General features: G+C 39.0%; 1 protein-coding gene across 1 annotated transcript in view; it reads left to right on the forward strand.

The window, feature by feature from the left end:
• The window catches only part of CDH13 (cadherin 13), a 758666-nt gene that overhangs the window by 115679 nt on the left and 619200 nt on the right, over nt 1–23787 (forward strand). The window contains exon 2 of the mRNA XM_074968836.1: nt 21048–21159. Coding sequence (XP_074824937.1) covers nt 21048–21159 — 112 coding nt within the window. The remainder of the gene's footprint in view (nt 1–21047; nt 21160–23787) is intronic.

The raw sequence follows: 23787 nt of genomic DNA on the forward strand, positions 1-23787 counted from the left end.
ACTTAGTATCACTTTTTTAGTAAAAAGAAAAGGAGGACTTGTTGCACCTTAGAGCCTAACAAATTTATTTGAGCATAAGCTTGCAGGAGTTACAGCTCACTTCATCAGATGCATGCAGTGGAAAATACAGTAGGGGGATTTTAGATACACAGAGAACACAAAACAATGGGTTACCATACACACTGTAATGAGAGTGATCAGGTAAGGTGAGCTATTACCAGCAGGAGAGAAAAAAAACCTTTTGTAGTGATAATCAAGGTGGGCCATTTCCAGCAGTTGACAAGAACGTGTGAGGAACAGTAGCGGGGGGGCTGGGGGTGGGGAAATAAACATGGGGAAATATTTTTTGAATGTAATAATTCTTGACGTCTGATTTGTGTCCAAACCGGACAGTCTCTACGTAAAAGAATAAATGGACACAAATCAGACGTCAAGAATTATAACATTTAAAAACCAGTCAGAGTACACTTCAATCTCTCTGGTCACTCGATTAGAGACCTAAAAGTGTCAATATTACAACAAAAAAACTTCAAAAACAGACTCGAATGAGAGACTACTGAATTGGAATTAATTTGCAAACTGGACACCATTATATTAGGCTTGAATAGAGACTGGGAGTGGATGTGTCATTACACAAAGTAAAACTATTTCCCTATGTTTATTCCCACGCCCCCTGCCCCCCACTGTTCCTCACATGTTCTTGTCAGCTGCTGGAAATGGCCCACCTTGATTATCACTGCAAAAGGTTTTTTTTTCTCCTGCTGGTAATAGCTCACCTTACCTGATCACTCTTGTTATAGTGTGTATGGTAACACCCATTGTTTCGTGTTCTCTGTGTATCTAAAATCCCCCTACTGTATTTTCCATTGCATGCATCCGATGAAGTGAGCTGTAACTTATGAAATCTTATGCTCAAATAAATTTGTTAGTCTCTAAGATGCCACAAGTCCTCCTTTTCTTTTTGCGGATACAGACTAACACGGCTGCTACTCTGAAACCTTTTTTAGTGAAGCAGCTGATGTGCGCTTTCGAGCAAACAGAGATCTAGGGCCAAGATTCAACAAAGCAAAACAGAGAAGCATGTGACTCCATTCTATTGCCTTCAATAGGACTCAAGCATATGTTTAGGTTAATCAAGTGCTTAAATGCTTTCCTGAAATGGTGCATAGTCCCCCAGTGCCAAAGATGAAGTTTCAGTGCATTGGCAAATATGATTCCCACCTCTTTCCAGCTTTAGGACAGAAGAATAAGAGATAAAGTACAGACTCATGTTGTCTTCCATAGGAACTTCTCCAATATTTCTTACCCATTGCTAGATCTACCAGAACTAATTTTTTTTTCTGCTGTCCAGTAATATCTTATCTGGAAAGATCTTGAGAAGTAATGATATAGTGGTTTCCTTGCCATTCAACCAGATGCTTTGTCATTCTCCATCTGTTGTATCTAATATTCATTCCTGTTCCACTTGACTTCCATTTCTGTGGTTGCCGGGTACAATAAGGAATTTGTAATTTTTGTTGCTGGCAGAAGTGAACATAACAGTCTCATTAGTATTATATTTTTTTCCACAATCTTCATGGTCTCCTATAATGATGATCAGCCTTTTAAAATCAGACTTCTTTTTTTTTTTTTACTGTCTCAGAAGAGAGAATTTTAAACATATCACATACTGTATATAAAACCCTTGCATCTGTTCTTCAATAATATTAACATTGCTTTGATGTGAGTCACTAGTAAAGCTTCTGCTGATATTAGAGTATTAACAAGTCTGTAGTGACATAACCCTTTAGGGTGGGTTTTTCAAAAGTGCTTGAAGGAGTTAAGTATCCAACTTGCTCCCACTGAAAGTCAAAGGGAGTTGAGTGTTTAGCACCCTTAGGATCTCTTGACTACCTTTTTTTTTTTTTTTTTTAAAGTGTGTAATGTATTTAGTACAAGGGACCTTGATCCCTGATGGGGGGCGTTTGTGCTACCACAATACAAATAAGAACTAATGATAACACAGCAATTTTAAACTGCGTACAGTTGTTTGACAATGTGTTTGATGTACTTACAGAGCTTTCTGCGTAGTATGAAGTGCTCATGCTGGACTTTGGAGAGCTGAAATTTGGTTAGGTTGTACTTGTAAATATCACTTTTATAAGTTAAAATATCATTGTACTTCTAAAATATCTGCCTTTACGTTTGTTTGAGTTGCATATCTAGGTAATTATAGAAAACTTACCTTTTTGCAGTCAATCAATTTTTTTTTTTACTTCTGATTTACACATTTCTCTCTCCCCTAGCTTAAAAATCTCCTGCCGTAGGCAACGTAAATGTGACAGGAATACAATTTAACAAATATGTAATAGATGCACTGCCGGTTCCCATAAGAGTTTTGGATACCTGACAAATTATAGCTTTCATTTCTGAAATCCACTTTCTGTACAATTCAGCTAACAAGTCTTTGATTTACCGTGCCGTTAACAAAAATAATTCTTTTTGGACAGCAGTAGAGAACTGGATTAGCACAATGTACTGCTTCACCTTAAAATCTATATAAGGTAACCGTTAAGGAGAAGGGACAGATTTGTGATTAACTGGTCTATAGACCTGCTTTTAAGATATCTTAGTTCATTCCCTATAAGCTATTCTATTAGAGAGCCTTCTCTGAAGAAGTAAACTTGTAATCTCCTAGTGTTTCAAATATTTGCCAAGGTGCCTTATAAATCACTTAGTTTCTGGCAGCCATGCTGTACTTGACTGAAAGACAGGAATATTTCCTACTTTAAACCATTGACATTTATTCCTTTATATTGTAAGAGGAAAAAGTGGTGTGCCTCGTGCTCATACATAACAGTATAAAATCGACTTAAATGAGAGGAAGAAAGCTGCAGGGGGACTGGTTTCAGGAAGTTAAGATGAGATTCATGATGAGCCTACTGTCGTCGTTTTTAAACAGGCATGCAGGGCAGGGTAAGCGACAGCCACAAGTAGAGAAAAAGCTGAAAAGAGAGGAGCAGCATGTTCATAATTGTAGGACTGCTTATGCACCTCTTTTTGGACACAATCTGGTACCCCTGGGTGCGCAAAAATCCACCAGTTGATGTCAGGGTACAGGACTGGGCTCTTCGCCATCTCTCTTAGAATAGGTGTTTGCATTCTATAGCCCCTTTCATTCAAGGATCTCAAAGCACTCTATAAACACTGGATTAATTAAGCTGTACAGCCTCTCTCAGAAGTACATTAGTATTATTGCCTTCATTTTACAGATGATTAAACTGAAGAGAGGCTAAGTGGTTTGCCCATGGTGCCCACTGCAGGGAGTCAGTTATATAGCTGGGAAGAGAACCTAGGGGAGAAATCCTGGCCTTGTGATGTTAATGGGAGTTTAGCTATTGACTTTCAATGGAGCCAGGATTTCATCCTGAGGTCTGGTTCTCAGTCCTATGTTCTATAAGATGTCACTTCTTCACCACTAGAACTTCTGTTGCTATGAGGGAGCAGCAGGGGCCGGGGCGGGGGGGGGAGGAGGAGAGGGAAGAGAGAAACAAAACACAAAATACCACCCAGGCGGGAGCATTGAGTAGTTAAAATTAGGCACAGAATAGCCTCATTCGCTGTGCATTCTGGTTTGCTTTTGGCTTGATTTCTAATTTTGTTTCTTGTAAGAGGAGCACCTACTGTGAATAGCTGTTCTTTAATAATAGAATGCTACTTTACTGATTAATATTTGTTGGACACTCAGTCTAATTGGGGTTCTTCACAGCTTCTTTAATTACAATAATTTGAGGTTTTGCTTAAGCAAAATATTTCAGAGGAATTCAGTGATGCTTTGCAATTTAATTGTATGCAGCGAGCACAGCAGATGACTATGGGGAAAGAGGAGAACACAGTCCTTCCTGAACCCAAGACATGTGTTTCTGAATGATAAGATATGTTAGTATTTTTGTTTCTGAATCAAAAGATGTAATACCAAGGATTTACAGGAACTGGGAACTCTGAAACCTCAGCCTAGGGAATAGATGCAGTGAACAAGATTAACTCTGGATAAAAAGTAGCTCTATACAGTACAATTCAAGATGTCAGTATTTACTTACTAAGTGAAATTGGAGAGACAGAATTTCAAAAGCCTTGATTGGCAGGCCAGGCCAGTAAAATATCTTTCAGGACTAGACACTATCATTTCAATTCACTGTACATGATGACACTGAATTACTTTACTGTTTTGGTTAATTGAATTTATGTTTTCAGTGTGGCTCATTTTAATAGCAAAGAAATAAATATCTTCAAACTCTTGGGAAGAATTAAGGATTAGACATTATTAATTTGTTTCTTTCTACAGTGCCATGCTTAGTCCTAAAGTTTGTGGACCACATTTTAATACCAAGATTATCTTATGGATACTTGCCATCCATGCTTTCGTAACATCCTTGTGCCTACTGTAGCAACTGCTTACATGGAAAAACAATAGATTTAGTAGAGTATTTATGTGTCGTTGGCAGCCTTATAATGGAATTTAGCAACTGGAAATAAGATAGAGGAGCCACCACCATTTTGCCCACCCATCTCTGTCACAAACACCAATAAGTGCTTCTGAGACCACCAGTGGTACATGGATAATTTTGCCAATTTCTATCCACCAACTGCCTGTCCTCAATTTTCCCTTCCCTTCTAGGGGGAGTGGTTTAAGAAGACCATGAATATTCTTGGCCATTTAATGGGTGAGATCCATCAGTAAAGCATTGAGTTGCTATACTGTAGTTTCAACACAATGCTCAGTTAATCATATTTTGAAACTCTAAACTTTACAATAACAAAGTTTATCCTGACAGGTTTCAGAGTGGTAGCCATGTTAGTCTGTATCAGCAAGAAGAAAAGGAGTACTTGTGGCACCTTAGAGACCAACAAATTTATTTGAGCATAAGCTTTCGTGAGTTATAGCCCACTTCATCGGATGCATGCAGTGGAAAATACAGTAGGGGGATTTTATATACACAGAGAACACGAAACAATGGGTGTTATCTTACACACTGTAACGAGAGTGATCAGGTAAGGTGAGCTATTACCAGCAGGAGAGAAAAAAAACCCTTTGTAGTGATAATCAAGGTGGGCCATTTCCAGCAGTTGACAAGAACATGTGAGGAACAGTAGGGGGGAAAAATAAACATGGGGAAATAGTTTTACTTTGTGTAATGACACATCCACTCCCAGACGTTATTCAAGCCTAATTTAATGGTGTCCAGTTTGAAAATTAATTCCAGTTCTGCAGTTTTTCGTTGGAGTCTATTTTTGAAGTTATTTTGTTGAATAGTTGCGATTTTTAGGTCTGTACTTGAGTGTCCAGCGAGGTTGAAGTGTTCTCCGACTGGTTTTTGAATGTTATAATTCTTGACGTCTGATTTGTGTCCATTTATTCTTTTGCGTAGAGACTGTCTGGTTTGGCCAATGTACATGGCAGAGGGGCATTGCTGGCACATGATGGCATATATCACATTGGTAGATGTGCAGGTGAACGAGCCTCTGATAGTGTGGCTGATGTGATTAGGTCCTACGATGGTGTCCCTTGAATAGATATGTAGACAGAGTTGGCAACAGGTTTTGTTGCAAGGATAGGTTCCTTGGTTAGTGTTTTTTGTTGCATGGTGTGTGGTTGCTGGTGAGTATTTGCTTCAGATTGGGGGGCTGTCTGTAAACGAGGACTGGTCTGTCTCCCAAGATCTCTGAGAGTGAGAGATCGTCCTTCAGGATAGGTTGTAGATCCTTGATGATGTGCTGGAGAGGTTTTAGTTGGGGGCTGAAGGTGACAGCTAGTGGTGTTCTGTTCCTTTCTTTGTTGGGCCTGTCCTGTAGGTGACTTCTGGGTGACTTCTAGGGGCATTAGGGGACGAGAGCTGAGGAAGCGTTGTTCTAAGTCAGTCATAAAAATGCTGGCATACTGTGGGGCCATGCGGGTACCCATAGCAGTGCCGCTGACTTATTCGACATACTAATTAACATTGTTGAGCTAGAACCTGCAAGGTGCTGAGCACTCTTGCCCTAATCGTAAAAGCACTTCAGCATATACTTAACAGTAACCATATGAATAAGCCTATAGGCTCAATTATTGTGGGATTCAAACCATAATCTACTAAAAAAACAACAACAAGGTTGTTCCCTCCACACAGGGTTGTCTTCAGCAGAAAAAGAAGTTCAGCTTCTGAACTGCTGGTACTTTACAGTAAATAGTAGACATGGAAACTTGATTTTAGAAAGGATCTGTTCTAACATTTAAAAACTGATACTGATGTTCTGATTTTGCATAATCCTGATTTATTTCAAAGTGTAACGCTTCATGGTTATGAGAGGGCTTCACCCTTCCAAACTGAAATTTTTATTTAGGAGATGAAAGTTTGCTTAAATGTAAAATGCATGTATAATTTATCTGGCCTTATTTTATATATTACATTATTCCAGAATTCAGTCCCAACCGTGAAACATTCATTAGAAAAACAATTTTTGGGGAGGGGGATACTTTAAAATTGTGCAATACTGCACATAATCAGAACCCCAATCATTTTCAGATAGAAGCGCCTATAAAAATTGAAGCACTCGAATAATTTTAAATTGCTTTACACTGTGCAAGCACAGAACCCCAATCACTTCCAGACTGAAGCCTTTATGAAAAAAATGAAGTGCTTCAGTAATTTTAAATTACTATGTACAAGGAAAAGTGCCTTTAAATTATTGGATACTCGAACATCATAAAAACTCTTTTAAAAGTCCAAGTAAGTTGAGCAGATTTACTTGGTCTTGCGATTCAGAATGTACCAAACTCATTTAAAAATTGAACACAACGAACAAATGAAATTATCACTACTATTTTTAATGTGTGTTAGGACATCCCATGAGCAAATATAAACCCAACAGGAGGAATTCCAAAAGAAGACTGTCCCTTCTCACTGAGGTCAGGTAAAATAAACACACAGTCAGTCTTGCATGGGTGAAAATTGCCGGGAAAATTGAAGTTGTCCTTGCCTCTGATTAAAGAGAGGCCCAAAACAAAACCCAATAGTGAATCTGATCTGAGCATTGTATCTCTGTAATGGGCAGGACAGAAGCTTGACCATGAGCGCTTTCAAAGTGGGAGTCTGAAATCTAGATCTGAACTCTCCCAATCCTTCTGAGCATTCAGACCCATATTAGATACAGGTTCAGACCAGAGATTTTGCTGCTGTCCACATCTTCAGTTTTGATCACAGCTTTTGGGGTCATCTTTTTTCTAAAATAAAAATAAAGCAAACTCAGTAAATATGAGGGATGATGGAATCTGATACTTTTCAGAAAACTTCTGTGGATAGTATAGTGTTTTTTAAATATGGGAGTTCACAACAATTTTTCAAGTTCCACAAAATTTTACTGCCTTTTAATTTAAGTCATCATTTTCCAAAAGAAATGTAGTGTGGTGATTGCGGTTGGGTTAAACCTTGTTGAAGCTGATGGACATTTATTTAGGATAAATGTAAGGTCCCCTCTATGCTACAGATGCTACAGTTCCATAGCGTACAGTGCCATAGTGACAGAAGGGGTTCTTCCATCTCTGTAGGAGCTCCACCTCCCTGAGTAGCTAGGTCAATGAAACACTCTCTTGTTGACCTAGCTGCATCTACACCAGAGGTTAGGTAGACGTAGCTACGATCAAAGTTGTGGATTTTTCCCTCCCCTGAGTACCGTAGTTATGTCGGCCTAAGTGTGGACAAGGTGTAAAAAGGAGTTAAACTACTTTCTGGAGTAAGATAACTGAAGTAATAGGAGCCACCACCCAAAACACAACCCCCATGCAAGGCCTGTCAAAAACTGAGCTATGTGGATGGAAGGGTTTAACGGGTTGTTATTTGATGGAGCTGTATGTATGCCTGAGCCAAAGCAGCCAGGAACAGACAGAGAAGGCAGCAAGAAAGCCAAGGAGAGAGCCAGAAAAGGACTCAAGGCATTGCTCTGAGAGAGAACCTAGTGAGAGAGAGAGCACTTTTTGGGCAGAGTGCTGGCTGGAAAGAGGCTTGGAACTAAGAACAGAGAAGCTGCCTACTGTTTGTTTGATTCCTACTGTTTTAAGGTAAACAGAAATGTACATACATTCAGTATTATGTCAAAGAAAAGCCTGATTCCATCATCAATTTCTTCACCTAACAGAAACGAACCACAAGACCCTAAATATTGGCTAACTGCTGGGGTTAAAAGGGCTAAGGTGTTCTGTTAGCTTAATACTACCCTCTTCTATGTAGACGTTATGCTTGTTGGGGCATATCCTCAACTGGTGTAAATTAATGATGCAATGACAATTTAAACCAGCCGAGGATCTTCCCCCTAATGTATTAGTAACTCTTGCCTGGGTCCTCAGTTGGCCAGGGAATAAAATGTTTCAAATCAAAACATCAGCTGTCTAGGGCTCAGATTTTCCTACAGCTGCTGTGTGTCAGTTGATATTTTCGGCAGTGGTTGTTCCCTCCTTTATTTCTACCCCCGCACAAATAAAAAAAATTAATAAAAGGTGTTTTAAATGACTGTGAACACATTTTAAGGAAAGAATATAGTCACTGTTTGCCCAGGTGGAAGCGTATGCTGCAGCATAATCGCAAGGAAATAGAAATTAAAGGCCTGAGTCAAAGCCCATGGTAATCAATGGACAGACTAGCCTGGACTTCAGGCCCTCATCACAAATCCTGAAGTTCATGTGAGTCCTGCCATTGTTTCGAATTGGAATATGTGCATAGGTAAAGATACACATGTCCAGCAGCACTGGGGCCTTATTTGATCATATTAAAAAACTGCCACATTCATAAAAGTGTTCAAACTTACATTTCCCTGAATTTTTGGTGTGTGTACGTGTGGTAATATTCTATTTTAAAAAGAAAACACTCTCAAAATATTTTCCAACTAATTTTAAGATTCACTCGTTGTATCTATTGTCAATGAGTGAAAACAAATAGTGATTTCAATAGGAAGTCACTAAAGTACGTTCAAATATTCAGTCAAATCCCATTCTCAATATATGAAACATTTCTTTCTGAATCCTAATGCATTTAGGGTCAATAGTAGCATCTTCATACATAAAAGATTTCATTCAGCTTTTAAAAGGCAAGTAATTATAAGAGAGAGGTTATAGACCAAGGTCTTGGTTTCATATAATTTGTGTTCTAATTAATTTACCAGATATAGGTTTTGCTTCGGCTCCTAAGTGTTGATCTTTAATAGTTATCGTGTTCCTAGAACTAATGGGTTTTATTTCTTTGTAAAGGTCATTCTTGATGTAATGTCACTGTTAACAGAGGGCCTGTAAGCTTTAGAGAGTTTGCTATGTTGTGATGTGCACAGAAATGTTCTGTTACTTGCTGTCTTTCCCCCAGGACATAATTTTTCTAGAGACAGAAGAACTGGCAAAAATAATTTAGCTCTTTTAGTTGTTCTCTCTTGTCTTTTATTTCCAAAAAAGGTCACATTTCTTGATGAAGCCTAACACCTGAAAAGGACTGTGTTTTATGAATACATGTGCAAGGCCCGGTTAGTTCCGTGAACTGTGATAAGGTGTATGTATGTAGGGGCAGATTTTCAGCTGGTATAAATCAGCCTAGGTCTGTTAAAGTCATTGGAGATATGCTGATACCAGCAGAGGGTACCTATAATAAGTTAAAGCTACCAATCCTTTGTGAATAGAAAAACTTTTTTTAAAAAAGGCACAGTATTGACCAAGATTAAAATTATTTAAACATTTTTCTTTATAAGCAGTTTTGGAATTGGATTCTTGACTAATATAAATTATACCACGAGTCTTCTGAATCCACCAGATATTGATTCTGCCAATTAAGGAGATGCAATTTCCCCCCCGCCCCCAATTCTCTTTAAGCACCTGGCTTTTCTACACTGGTTATTTCAGAGTTGATCAATTATATTATTTTTCACTAAAACTATGATAACTTTATGTAGTTCTTGATCATTCATCTGGGGTTCACTGGGGTCAGTCCTTACTCTTTTTGATAGACACACTCAGAAAGAAGGAGCATAAAAGGACTGCAATTAATTTATCATCACTGCAGAGTAATTATGCAGGCTAGCACAGTGAGTTGATTTCACATGTTTTATAGAAGAAATTGTAAAAATATGTCCCTCTGATAAAGGTGAGCAGACAAGTAACAAATCTACTTTCCTTTTCCCTTCTGTGACTTAGCTTGTAAGTTTTGTGAGTTGATCAGCAGCTAGATAATGTGTCCAAGTATATTATACTGTCTAGCATAGCGGGCTCTAATCCCAGTTACCTCAATAGATTATTCCCAAATAGGGAAAGGGTACCATCTGCATGCTAACTGTGACACCCTTGAGGTCGCCCACTATCTTGTGAGTTAAGGTCAGCATAAACTGTGCAGTCCCGATACATATTTTCAGCAATACCTCACTAATTTCAGAGTTCAGTTCCCCTTCCTCTATAAAGGGCATGGTACATTCTAGTTCCCTCTGAGTTAGCACGAGAAACTTCCTAGCCTCCGCTTGCTTGCTGAAATATGATTCATGCCCTTACCTTGACCAACAAGCCCCCAATAGCTAGTGCATTCATCCATTTCTTTATCTCTTGGTGATGATAAAGAGAACAAAGCTTTTCTTAGTCCACCTCATGTGAGAGTAATTCCTTTTGTCTGAAGATTTACCATATCCTTGCTAAAGAATAATATATAAAGCAGCTGCACTGATCATGAGCCCATAAACTGGACCAAGCCGATAAAAAGATTGCTCATGCAGATTAAAAGAACACACTGTGGTCTTGCTCCTGATGAAGCCAATAAGAAAACTCCCACTGATTTAAGTGAGAGTAGGTTTATTTCGTGTCTCTTCGCAGACAGTAGCATGCTCCAGAAGTTTAATCATACAATTTAAAAATGCCTTCTAAATGACTCAATATTATGGAAGTATAATTAAAACTATGCATGAGGGGCCAAATTCTTCCCTGCCATATGCACATGTGACTCTCACTAAAGCCAGTGAGAGTTCAGAACAAAATGTGTCACTAATTAGGTAATTAAGAGAATTGCCATTTCAATTATACCTGGTAGTTAATGTCTAATATTATCGAACATTAATATATGTTTGCATTGGCGTCAATGTACAACATTTTATTTATTTATATACTTTCAATAGCAAAAAATAACCTAGTTGATCTAGGTCACTTGTTAACCAATGGCCTGTTAATAGGCATGAAAGGAAAAAAATTGAGTTTTAGTAGTTCACAGAAGTGTTTTGATTGCACTTGTACAACTAAAAAAAAAAGGGGGTTCTTTTGATGGAATAGTAAACCTTCTTTCTGTCTTTCATCTGATGTCTAATCTTTTGGTTGAACCCCAGCTTTTTGTATTTAGTGAAATTATGAAAATGAATATTAAACCATTAAAAACACTTTTTATGCCTGTACTACAACAGGTTATTTTTGCCACCAGATATCATTGCAAGTCACATGGTTTCCCCACCATAAAATATTATATTCATTCCACTGCGAATAATTTGTGGCAAGATAATGCAGGTAATTTCATCTGATTATTGTAACAGAGCTCAAATTAACTCACATACTTATGCCGAAGATTATGAGCCCCATTGAATGGAACCTGTCCTGGGATTTCAATAGGTTTTGGATTGGGCCTTGTGAAATATTCTTTATGAAATATTTTTGGGGCTCAATTCCTGATTTTTTTTCAATGCTTGGGGCTCACAATACCGCTCTTGTCTTTACCATAGCAAATGAATCCATGTGCTCTTTTAAAGGTCTATTTTAGCAAGTTTTGTTTTGGTTTTAGCTTCCCGGTGCAGTATACCCGAAAGACAGATATACAATGTTATACACTAAGCTAAGTTTTGTGATATAGTAATAATTGCCGTGTGTTATAACACTATGGAATGTAAAGAAAGCAAGAGATGGAAGGTTATACCTTTCTGATAACGATCATGCTGTTGGGAAATTATACATATATCTTATTCAGTATAGTTGCAAGAAATTTCATCTGAAAGTGCTATCTGGTGTAGGAAATATGACTTAATTTTTTTTTCTGTAATAGGTTCTGCCACATCAATATTTTTCTGTATGGAATAATTACTTTTCCCCCATGCAAGTGGATATGAAGTGGCATAACTATGTTTAAGAATTTCTTAAATTTTTTTTTATAGAGATTAAAATTTTCATGTTTTTCATGGAGCCATAACTACAGGAAAATAGCATGAAACTGGTTCATTAGATGATAAATAGCTAAAATGTTCTATATAAACAGACCTTGGAACAGGCTATTGTCACAATACGGTTTAGGTTTGGATAGTTCCATACACTGCATTTAATGAGAAGGAAAGTTTGACTTTCAGTGTGTCTTATTTATGCCTCTTTCGCTGGTGCAATAGTGCTACAGAATGGCTCATTTGCATTATTCTGTTGTCTGTAAACTATATTTATTGTGCAACCTTCTCTAAATAGGCTAACCAATTGCAATCTCATTCAGCTGGTGTCTGTGTTTGTCACAGAAACGTGTTACCACCTTTAATAACCCAAATAAAATGATTTGGGGCCAGGCTCCACTGCCCTTAGTCACACTGAGTAGTATTTTACTCGTTGAGTAGATTCATTTGCTGATGATGAGTGGCACTTTACCAGATCCATCTGTAAAATGGGGTGAATGATACTGACTGACCTCCTTTAAAATGCTTTGAGATGTACTGATGAAAAGCACTATATAAGAGCGAGGTGGTATGACTGGTAGCAGATGATTTATTTTAATGGGACTACTCATGGAGAAAAGTACTCCTCATCACGAGTATCCAGAAGCTTGCTCTTTGTTACTAGCCCCTGAGAATATTTAATTAATATGGATGATAATTTTGGTATGGATGTAAGGGTTTGGACAAAGGCTAATCCTGATTCTTTTTGCAAAAACTGCTTGGTACTGTTGTAGCAAAACTTAGACTCAGGCCTTAGGCCAGAGTTTCTTCACTATACCTATGTATCCAACTAAGACCTCGGTTATACCAGCCTGCTGAACATCAGTTGACTTCAGTGACAGCTTTTAGGTGCCCAGCACTTTTGAAGATTTATTTAGCAGCCTATGCTTACAAAATTTTGTAAATTTTGACCTAAAATTCCAGTCTCATTATAAGCGATCTGCTAGCATGGACTCCAGGGTACTGTTGGGACTTGCATGGATATAGGGGTCCATGTGAAAAGTCTGGTTCTGATGCTGGTTTAACAGCCTTATTTTACTTCCTCTATAGAACTTAAGCTTGAGAAGCAAAGCACCTGCCTGTTCAAAAACACTTACCAGTAAATCACTTCTTAAATAATCAAATGAACAAGATTTCCCATGTCGGGGAAGATACACATTTTATTCAATGTGTGATACAACTCTCATAATAAACACTCATTCTTTTATGACCCTTTCCTTTTGAAAGTTCTCTTTGTTAGATAGTCCCCCTAAAGACTTTGTCATATTCTGATTCCAGTTAATGGAAGTCTACCACAGTCATACTTCTTAGTGACAAGAGAACTGAATTCATTTGAGCCAATAAAGTCACTCTAATTTGCATTTTCATAACCCACCCTTCAGTACTCCAAGTGTGACTTTCATTTTTAGGACAGAACTATGCAGTAAATGGATGTGCAGACCCTTTAAAAGGATATTTATCATCCTTGAAGAATCTTATTGCCAAATCTTAATAGCATTTCTTACAACAATGACTTGAATTCACTATCAGATTCAGAGGTAGAGCTGTAGAGGTTTTCAATAGGCTTTTCTGAACCATCTCATGATAAAAAAGGAGGTTAACACCTATTTTTTTCTCTTTCTCACGGACTCACTCACTCCCCTCCTCCCCGCATATTTAAAAAACCCCCAAAACACACCACACGCAATCCACCAATAGGATAGAATTCCAAAAAACAGCACTGCATTTCTTTTAGCTTATATAGGTGAGTTTGGTGGTGCTGTGATAATGAAGTATAAATCAGTGCGTAGTTTTACAGTATTATAATACCTTTGTTAATGACACCAATTTCAGGATGTATGCTGCTAGCTTTTGGATCATTTCCTTCTGTGCCAGTTGCTGTAAAACCACTCAGTGAGGACATTCAAAAATGTCCATCAAGTAGCCTGTATATGGGTAGGTGAAAGAATTGTTTGAGGATCTGCTACTTGAAGTCAGTGTCACAAATCCCATTGTCCAGTCTGATTCAGAATCAGGACCTTAATTCATAAGAATATTTCCATTATTCGGTTATGGTAACTATCTGTGACAATTTAATTTAATATAACTATTTCCCTGATCCAAAATGCTATGGGTGAGATCCTGAAGTCAATGGAAAAACTCCCACTGTCTTCAGTGGGGCCAGGATTCACCCTCCTTCTGTAGAATGCTGTCAGGCTATGCTACTTATTGCTATTATACCCATTTTTTCTCTCCAATAGACCCTCTTACTAAATATTTCTGCAGGAAAGGGAGAGGTAATAAAACAGAAAAATGCATAATGTCACTATATAAATCCATGGTTCTCCCACACCTTGAACACTGCATGCGGTTCTGCTCACCCCATCTTAGAAAAGATGTACTAGAAATGGAAAAGGTACAGATAAGGGCAACAAAAATGATGAGGGGTATGGAACAGCTTCTATATGAGGAGAGATTAAACAGACTGTGACTATTCAACTTGGAAAAGAGGCAGCTAAGGGGGGACATGATAGAAGTCTATAAAATCATGACTGGTGTAGAGAAAGTAAATAAGGACGTGTTATTCATAACACAAGAACCCAGGGTTACCCAATGAAATTAATAGACCTCTGTTTGCCAGAAGCCGGGAATGGACAACAGAGGAAGGGTCACTTGGTGATTACCTGTTCTGTTCATTCCCCCTGATGCACCTGGCAATGGCCACTGTTAGAAGACAGGATACTGGGCTAGATGGACCTTTGGTTTGACCCAGTATGGCCGTTCTTATGTTGAGGCCCTATTTTTGAAGCACCTGTGGAAGGAAGGGGTCTTTAGATTTGGAGTAGCTACTTAGCCAGGAGTTTAATATGTGTAACAACGTATCCATCCCTGATTTTTCATTTTGAGATTAACTCAGTGTTACCAGCTCTCGCAGTCTGGAGTTTTTTTCTCACTCCACAGCCCCTGGTGTCATAGTATTATGAGAGAATATATGCAAGAACCTGAGCTTTAATTTGAAAAACAACAAAACAAAACTGGTTTCTAGCTCTCATGATGCCAGAGAAAAGCTAAAAAAGATGAGCTGGGTGTACCTCAGACCTTAAAACAAAGCAAATAGCAAGAGAAAATAAAACCTAAACTTGTATAATTTTCTGAACATCACATGATGTCTTTGGGACTAACTCCTGATTTTTGAGGTCTGGAGGTTGGCAATACTGTCATTTACGCCTGAGTCTCTTTTCCATATTAACTTTTCCTGTAACTTTATAGGGTTTTATGGTGATTTCTTAGTGCTAAAATTGCTCGCATGGAACCAGAGATAAAATGGGGACCTCCAACTTTACAATATTGTCATCCTAATAATCTGAGATTTCTTTGTATTTATATTCGATACAGTTCACCCTAGCCTATGCCCCACTTACGCCCTGTTTGGATATGCCTTGTGTGAGTCTTCTGCATAAGGATGAATTTCAACCCATAAGAACAATGTGAGATGTAATTGGCATTCTGAAGATTAGGGTTTTTTATAATTGGGACTTGATCTATTACACATCAGGCTGACAAATATTCGAGAAGGATTACAGTAGAACAGGTTGAGAACATCACTTCCAAATCTGGGATATGGCTGATCTGATCTGAATGGAATTCCTGTACAACAAGCGGAGAGATCTGATGGTTTGAAAAATCTCGTTTTATGTTCTATTTGGGAGCTTGTTTTAGAGGCTAACTTTCCATCAATTGCAGAGAGGCAGAGAAACCCTGTTCTGAGATGAGGTCACGTACAAAGGGTTTCAGTTCAGGTTCCTCATGAATATCTGCTGCGGGAGAGGTATAAAAACTGTCAGAACAGTTTTGCTTAAATGCAATTTTGGTGAAAAATGCTGTTTTGTTGTTTCACGGGGATGTATCATGGGGATTCCACAACACTTTCCCTGGGAAGGATTTTGGGGTCTGAGAGACTTTGTACTGAGTGGTTACAGCCATGGCCTGGGATGGGCCTGATCCAGAGCAGAGTTGTTCACCCTAGCTCAGTCTGAATCTGGCAGAGTATATAGACACGAACCTGGGCCTCCCATGTCCCACGGCAGTATCCTAGCCACCATGTTCACCAAAACATTAGAAAGGTAGGTTTTTTTTCTTCTGTCCCAATGTGGAATGGACATTCATTTCAGAGCCTCAAAATCTGCTGCAGGACGGAATTGTTATCCTCTGGTCAGCTCTGATAAAAAAGTGAGATCCCCTTCTGCTTTCCATTCCATGGTTCTTGTGTGACCAGCTTTCAGGGCAAACACTGAGATCAACCTCGACCTCTAGAATATGTTTGTTGTTTTATTAAGATGTTTAGTAGGCCTAGTACCACCATGGGGAACACAGCTTTATCTACTGACCTTATGACCAAGCTTACTTAAGAGCTAGCCGAACCACTGACATTTACTTATAAAGACCAGTAGTAAGTTTGCATAGACAAACTGTCAGGATATTAAAAATTGCCTCTTCAATCTTCACATTTTATTAACAAGTAAATTGCACCAGGTGAGACAGTTTGGTTGTATATATGAGTCCATGGGCTCTCTAGGGCTGTGTGATTGAACCCTGCAGTTTGCTTTGCAGGGAACGGTTCACTTCCAAATTGATTTAGGTTGTTATGAGCAAATGGTGTTTGGTGTTCAGTCTTTGAAGGCTGCAGATACTATTTTTCTCAGTAAAAGAATGGGAGACTGACCCCTTCTCAGTTATAGAGCAGTGTACTTTTAGCTTTCGAAATTCTTATCTCTTTGCTTCTTAAATATTACAAGAATCTCATTGGCTAAAGTCAAAAGCATTTTAGCATGTGCTTAATAAGGGAGGCAAGGAAGGAAGAATCCCATTTCGTAAAAAATCTTGAGGTTTCAACATTTAGTTAGTACAGCATGGGGACAAAACCATGTTTTGAAATGTTCATTCCAGGTTAGTGCCCTTACCACTGTTCTATTGGCTATTTTGGGTGCTTCTCTTGTGCTTCTCTTGTTTTGACCAGAAATTCCATCCTGGACCTAAGAAACCTTCCCAATGAAAGTTTCATTGAAACTGATGTATTTCAGCAAAAAGTTTCAGTTTTGATGGTTTTGGTAAAAACATGTTGCCAAAAAATTCTCCACCAGCTTAAGTGCTTTGCTAAACGGGATGGGTTTGCTGAATTGGAGGCACATATACCCTTTAATTTGTAAGTATGAACAGCATTTGTGTACCTTCACAGTGTTTTAAAATCTCCTATATGCAAAATAAAATATTTTCTTTGGGAGAAGATACCTGTAAGCATTCAGATGCCAGTTCTACTTTCTTTAAACAGTTAATGATCCAGGAAACTTTTCTTTTTGGACACACACAATTATGAATTCTGTATGGTGCTGAAATTTAGAATATGTTCTGCTTTAAACAATATTCTCTTTTGCTTTCAACGCAGTTCTGTACTTGGTTTATTTTTTTGCCAGGGCTTTTCAAAGTGAAGACCTTTAGCAGACAAAATTTTAAGAAGATAGACATTTAGTTCAATAGAAGAATTTTCGTTGTGTGAAAAATACAGTTACAAGAAGGACTGTGCTTCTAAAAGATAATTAATAAAAACCTTCCATGTGATGACAAACTTGACATCTTGTCTAATGTCTGGAAGAGAAGAAAGTGTTTGGAATTGCACAGCTAGAATAAAATGTTCCATTTCACAGCAAGGCCAGGCCTGCATTTTATAATTATTTCAAAGAGATTAAAGGTCACATTCTGTTTGTTAAGTTGACATTACATGAGTCCTGTATACTAGACTTTCAGAAGTGAACTCATGGCATATTTAGATCATCCTGATTTCACAGCAAACACACATTGTCTGAGATTACTGACCTAGATCATATCCAAATCAGTTTTGCAATCCTAATCTGTGTTTTCCTAGGCTACAAACTAGAATTCAAGATTCCAGAGGCTAGGCGATCAAGCTAGGATGTACTGCCTCTTTTATGTCCACCACCATGTATTTTTTTAGCAACAAAATCATGTTTGTAATTAATTTTATCTTTATCGTTGAAATGTATGTACTTTATGGGCTATTCTGCCAAACTGGGCTGGTTTTGCAACACTGTGTAGTTCACCGTTTGTGTCTTGACACGGGAGTACAGGAAGGAGTGGCACATTTTATTCTGCACTAATTCATGCTGTGTGCAAGCCCATTCGTTGGCATCATGTGTCAACTGGGCCTAATCTTTAAAAATACACTGTGTCAGCTCCGTGCAGAAAATGCATATGCAAAGATATAATGCCGACAGACCCTGATCGTCGTCAGGCAGGATCAAACCTGAGACCTCTGGAGCTTAATGCTTAAGTCTCTTCTGCATGAGCTAAAAGACACATTTCTATTAGCCGAGGCTGTAGCAGGCGTATCACTCTCTAGTTGATCTAGGTGCCACTGCGTGTGACACTTTATCTACATCAAGCTGGCGTGGGTTACGTGCTTCATTTTCACGCACTATTACTGTGGATTTGCATCCGGATGGAGTAGTTGCACATGCAAATGGCTGGTTACATGCATATCTGGCTACTTCTATGAATTAAATAACTAATTTGCAATTGTGAGTGTAGGCTTTGAAAATCTGGACGTTACTGTGTGAGTCCTTGGTACAGAAGGACATTGGAGGGCAGAGTGAGGCACTGTGGGACAATTTCTTAGCTGTGTAAATTGGTGAAGCTCCTTTAAAGTCAATGGAGTTATGCTGATTGACACCTGAGGATCTTGCCCTTTGTTTGCAGGTTGCTGTTTATTAAGAGAAGAAGGGGAAGCAGCAATAGTATGGGAGACATGACAATGTTGCCAAGTGGCTTAGACTCTGCTTGCTTGCGCTCTCTCTTGGTTTCTTACTTGAACAAAGGGGCAAATGCGGTGCATATCATTAGGGATGAGAAGTGAGCCCACACTCTGCCAATTGGATTGTCACGAAACATTCTGGCTATTGCACACAGTGTCTGTTCATGTCTAGCTGGCCTTTTACAGCAAGTGTTTATGTGAAATAGACTGCCCGAGAATCAAGTTTCAATAAGAGCAACTCATATAAGACCAGGTGGGATACTGTCCTCCCTGTGCTTTGAAAGACCAAGTAATATAAAGCCAACAATGACTCTGTAGTGCAACAGGATTTTCTGTATGGAAAGAAAACCTGGGTAGCATTCTGCTTCTTTGACAAGAGCAAACAAGGGATGGCTAAGCAGGGAGCATGCTAGCCTAAGATTGATAATAATAATCACCTGTCCTCTGAACAGAGCAACATGGCAAAGAGGTTTATCTAACAAAGGTAGCACTGAAAGTGATATGCTGGAGGACCCTGTTCTTACTCTATAGGGAGGAGGCTTATTTGCTGGAATAGTGTTAGATCACTGAAAATGATGAGCTTATCTCTCATTGGCAGGTCAAGCATTGTAGGTAGCTACTGAGTATAAGGGCTCTTTCATGAGGGGATTGCATGTCAACATTTATTTTTTGTACTAATGAAAGTCAAACTTATCATTTTCTCTTTGGTTACTCTGTTGCCCTTCTCTGGTCTTCCTTTGGGTGTCCAACTGGAGACATTTTAGGCATGTGTTTAAACTAATGAGAGCTGTAAGTGCTCTGCATCTCTGAAAATCAGGACCAGAGGAAACCCCCCAAAGAAGGCCCCAAATGCATTTGGATGCTTATATTTGGGTATGGAAAAGTAGATTTATCCTGCCTGCTACTTTGGATCTGGCTCTTCTTTCTTGTGCTTCATTTAACCCTTAAACTTTCTGTGCCTTTTTTTCCTCTCCACTCTTTCTGTGACTTTCCTACCTGCTCCTCTGCCATTTAAAGCCCACCAAAGAAAATAGCCTTTCAGCTCGTTGTCTCTATTCAGTGATAGAACACAAATCTTCTGAAACAGAGATTGGTTGGGAATAGGTACAATGCCAATTTTATTTTGCTTTTACCCTCTCTCCCCTGCCCAGATGTTCCTGTGGTGACAAAGTGCTTTGGTGATCACCTACTAACAGTGACACAAGTTGTATTTAACTTTACCCTTCAGATCCAGCTACACATTCCATTTTCAGTCTTTCACTGGGGTAAACAACTTTTTGATTATGGGGAAACCGGACAAACTGTAGCTTTGTGGGGGTGGGGAATTGACATTTTCCATCTGCTGCCAGAGTTTATACAAAGGAAACCTTTGTGACATGAAACTTTATCCTTGAACAAAAGACTTCCTCACTATCTCAGAGATTTACTAAACTAATCTAAGCTTATAGGCCTTGAGTCAGCAAATAACTTAAGCATACTCCAGCCCTATTTATACTTGCTTATGTCCCGTGACTTAAGAAGGACTTAAGAACAGGCTTAACTTTAAGCAGGTGCTTAAGTGCGTTTCTGAATTGAACATTATTAATCTTAGGTACATCTGCACAATGTTGGCCTGGGGCAATGTGGATGGTGGCTCAGGCTAACTGCCCACGTATATGCACCCAGGGTTGGGCAGTATTGTATTCAGGCAACTAGCCCATGACGCCACACTGCTATTTTCAGTATGCTAGCTTGAGCAGTGCTAGTGCATGTCTGTCTACCCAAACTGGGCATTACCGCACCAGCTGCAGTGTAGATGTATCTTTAGACATATTATTTTTTTTGCAACCTTTATATCTGCCTGTGTATATGCTGATTGAAACTTCTCGTGCAAAGCAATGGTTAGAAAGTTGTAAAGGGAAGCTGTGATGTGCTGGATGTGTGGGTGGCTTTTTGGTTTTTTTTTAAATGAACATTGAGTCCAAACTTGCTAACATTCACAAAAGCCAAGAAGGTTGGTGAACAAGTGGATATTAAAAGTCCGTTCCCTCTGTTTCCTCAGGTGCTGTTGCTTGTATTTGCAGAAGATTTAGAATGCATCCCTGGATTCCAGCAAAAGGTTTTTCATATTGAACAGCCATCTGAATTCACAGAGGATCAGCCAATTCTGAACTGTAAGAAATGTAATTTTCATATGTCATTTTTGCAAAAATCTGTATTAACCGCAGTCTGAGTGTTTTTGTATCACACTGAATTTATCAGAGAGCTCTTTCTCCTTATGACATGATTCCAGGAACAGCTTCCACCTGGGTACTACAATAGCTCCTCCCCTCCCCTTAAAATCCTTTATTTATACAGATTTTTGAACTTTGCTATGAATGAGGGTTGGCAAAATTCTGCACATTTATCTGTTGGGGTTTGAATATTTACATGGAAGCTCAGGATCATCCTCTGATTTTATGAACGAGTCACCTCCTGCATTCTTTGCCTTTCCTGCTGTATCAGTACATGACCGTATAGAAGGCTCTTGATTGGCATTTCAGTATAAATTCATTCTTCCTCCCTGGTGTGCATCCATCCCAGGAGCCTGACCCAAAGCTCATTGAAATCAACGAGAGTCTTTCCATAAAATTTAGTAGGCTTTGGATCAGGCCTGAGTTTCAAAAAGTTATTACCATCTCTTCTGTGATCTAAGCAGTTGATCTGGGTGGTCCAGTCCCTTTTCCAATGGACAGGTGTCCACATCACAAAAACTACCACCAGAGCTGATCTGGCATTGATTCTTGGCACGGTACACTCTATGCAGACAGGCCGAAAATTGAATGGGCCATGGAGATATAACTCTTCTTTCAAGAGTTTGTCTTTCCAGGTACATTAATGATGCAATGTTGCAAAGCTTGCACTGCTGTTGTTCATTATGTATTGGGACCTGTTCTGAGGATTTGAGACTTCAAGGCTGTCAGCCTAATATGGTACCTAAAGTGAGCTTTAAATATTGATAATTTTCAAAAGAAATTTCAACAGGGTTTGTAAAAAAACCTGCGTTTTCCCCACATAATTCATGTTATTTAGTAGCCTTTTCATGTGACCACATTCGGTTCAAGAGCTGAAATTAACAGTTCATATGTAATAACATTTATGTGAAAGTAAGGTTCAGAGTTTGGATCAAAAATACAAAGCAATAAAATTCAATTTAAGGAATACCTTTTCCTTCTCCATCCCCTACTTATTTAAGATTATATTGTGAGTGAAAGTATTTGCTCTGTTTTGCAGTTTATATCAAACCTCAGATACACGTGTGGTTAGATATTTGGCTACATGTGTGTGTTCTCCCTGTGTGCTGTCCCAGCTCTGCACAGATAGTTGGCACAGCAGACCTTGAGCGAACCGCCCAATGACCACAAGAGCCGTTAAGGTACGAAGGCACCCGGCCAGGTTTATTGTCGACAAAGCATAGTATTAGCACCTGGCAGACTCTACAAGGATACTAAGACATGTATGTCCGTGACAATGGACGCAGCTCAGTCAGTGGCGGGACTTTCCACTGCCCATGGCTGGCCAAGATACTCCCTCTGAGACACATCTTTATACCCTGATATAAACAAGTTACGTACTGTCAGCCTGACCTTATGTTTTAGGAAGGGTCGGTGTGTTTCTGTTATCCTTGGGGAATGTACCATCCTTGATATCGGGATGTTCTGATACCACTTGATAGTGGGATGTGTTTGTGTCAATACTCTGTACTTAGCACCTCTTAGGAATCTGTACTTCTGCAATATCAGTCCTGTTCTTGCCAGGTTTTGTGAGCAGGTCCTGCCTCATACCAGGCCTGTGATACAAGGGCTTATGTCTCAGGCTCTCTTTCTACTGCAGCATGCACTACAATTTTGTCACCGGGGCCAATTGAAGTCAAAGGAAAGACTCCCGTTGATTTCAGTGAGCTTTGGATTGGATCCAGATTTAGGGTCACCTTTTCTAAAGCACTTGAGAGACTTAAAGCACTTGAGAGACTAAAGCACTTGAGCACTTAGGTCCCTAAGTTCCATCTCCAAAAGTGACATAGGCAGTACATTGTATTGACTTTCAATGTGATTTGGGCTCCTAGGTGCCTGAGTTGAAGCTGGAACGTAGCATCCTAAGTTACTTAGGCATTTTTGAAAATGTTGCCATTATGCACTAAAATGTGTTGCCAGATTTTCAGAGGTGCTGAGCACCTTTTGGATTCCATAGAGTTCAGTCGTTCGTTTTCTTTAAAAGAAGACCAGCAATTTGTTGAACAGGCATAGCAGCCAGACAGCATGTGTTTTAAGCACATAATGTTGGGGGTTTCCTGGCCTCAAAGGATAAAAATGTTCTCCTGTTAAAATTTAGTTAAATGCAAATAACTTTTATTGTCTCTCTCTTTGGCTGTATCTGAGTACTTTGATGCCTTAGCATGTCCGTCCAAATCTCTTGCTGATTTGTCCTCGGTCTGTTCAGCAGTATAAAGGACAAACTGCTTAAGCCATTGTTGATTTGACTACATTGTGGTCACCCAGCAAATTGCACGGGTGTGAAACTGACACAATAATTAAGACATTATTAATTTTAAGAGGGGGAAGAGCAGGAGGGAAAACCATCTCAAAACAATCTTGGGAATTAAATTATTTAATAATCAGATGCTAAATTGGCCTAATACATAACATGCGACAAAGACAGCTTGTCAATGTGCAAGTCTAGCGAACTCAATCACTCATAAGCAGTGTGTCCTGGATGTGACAATATTAAACCTGTGCATAGTCTTTTCAGTCTTGTCTTCAGTG

Source organism: Natator depressus, chromosome 12 (assembly GCF_965152275.1).
Source record: "Natator depressus isolate rNatDep1 chromosome 12, rNatDep2.hap1, whole genome shotgun sequence".
Lineage (NCBI taxonomy): Eukaryota > Metazoa > Chordata > Testudines > Cheloniidae > Natator > Natator depressus.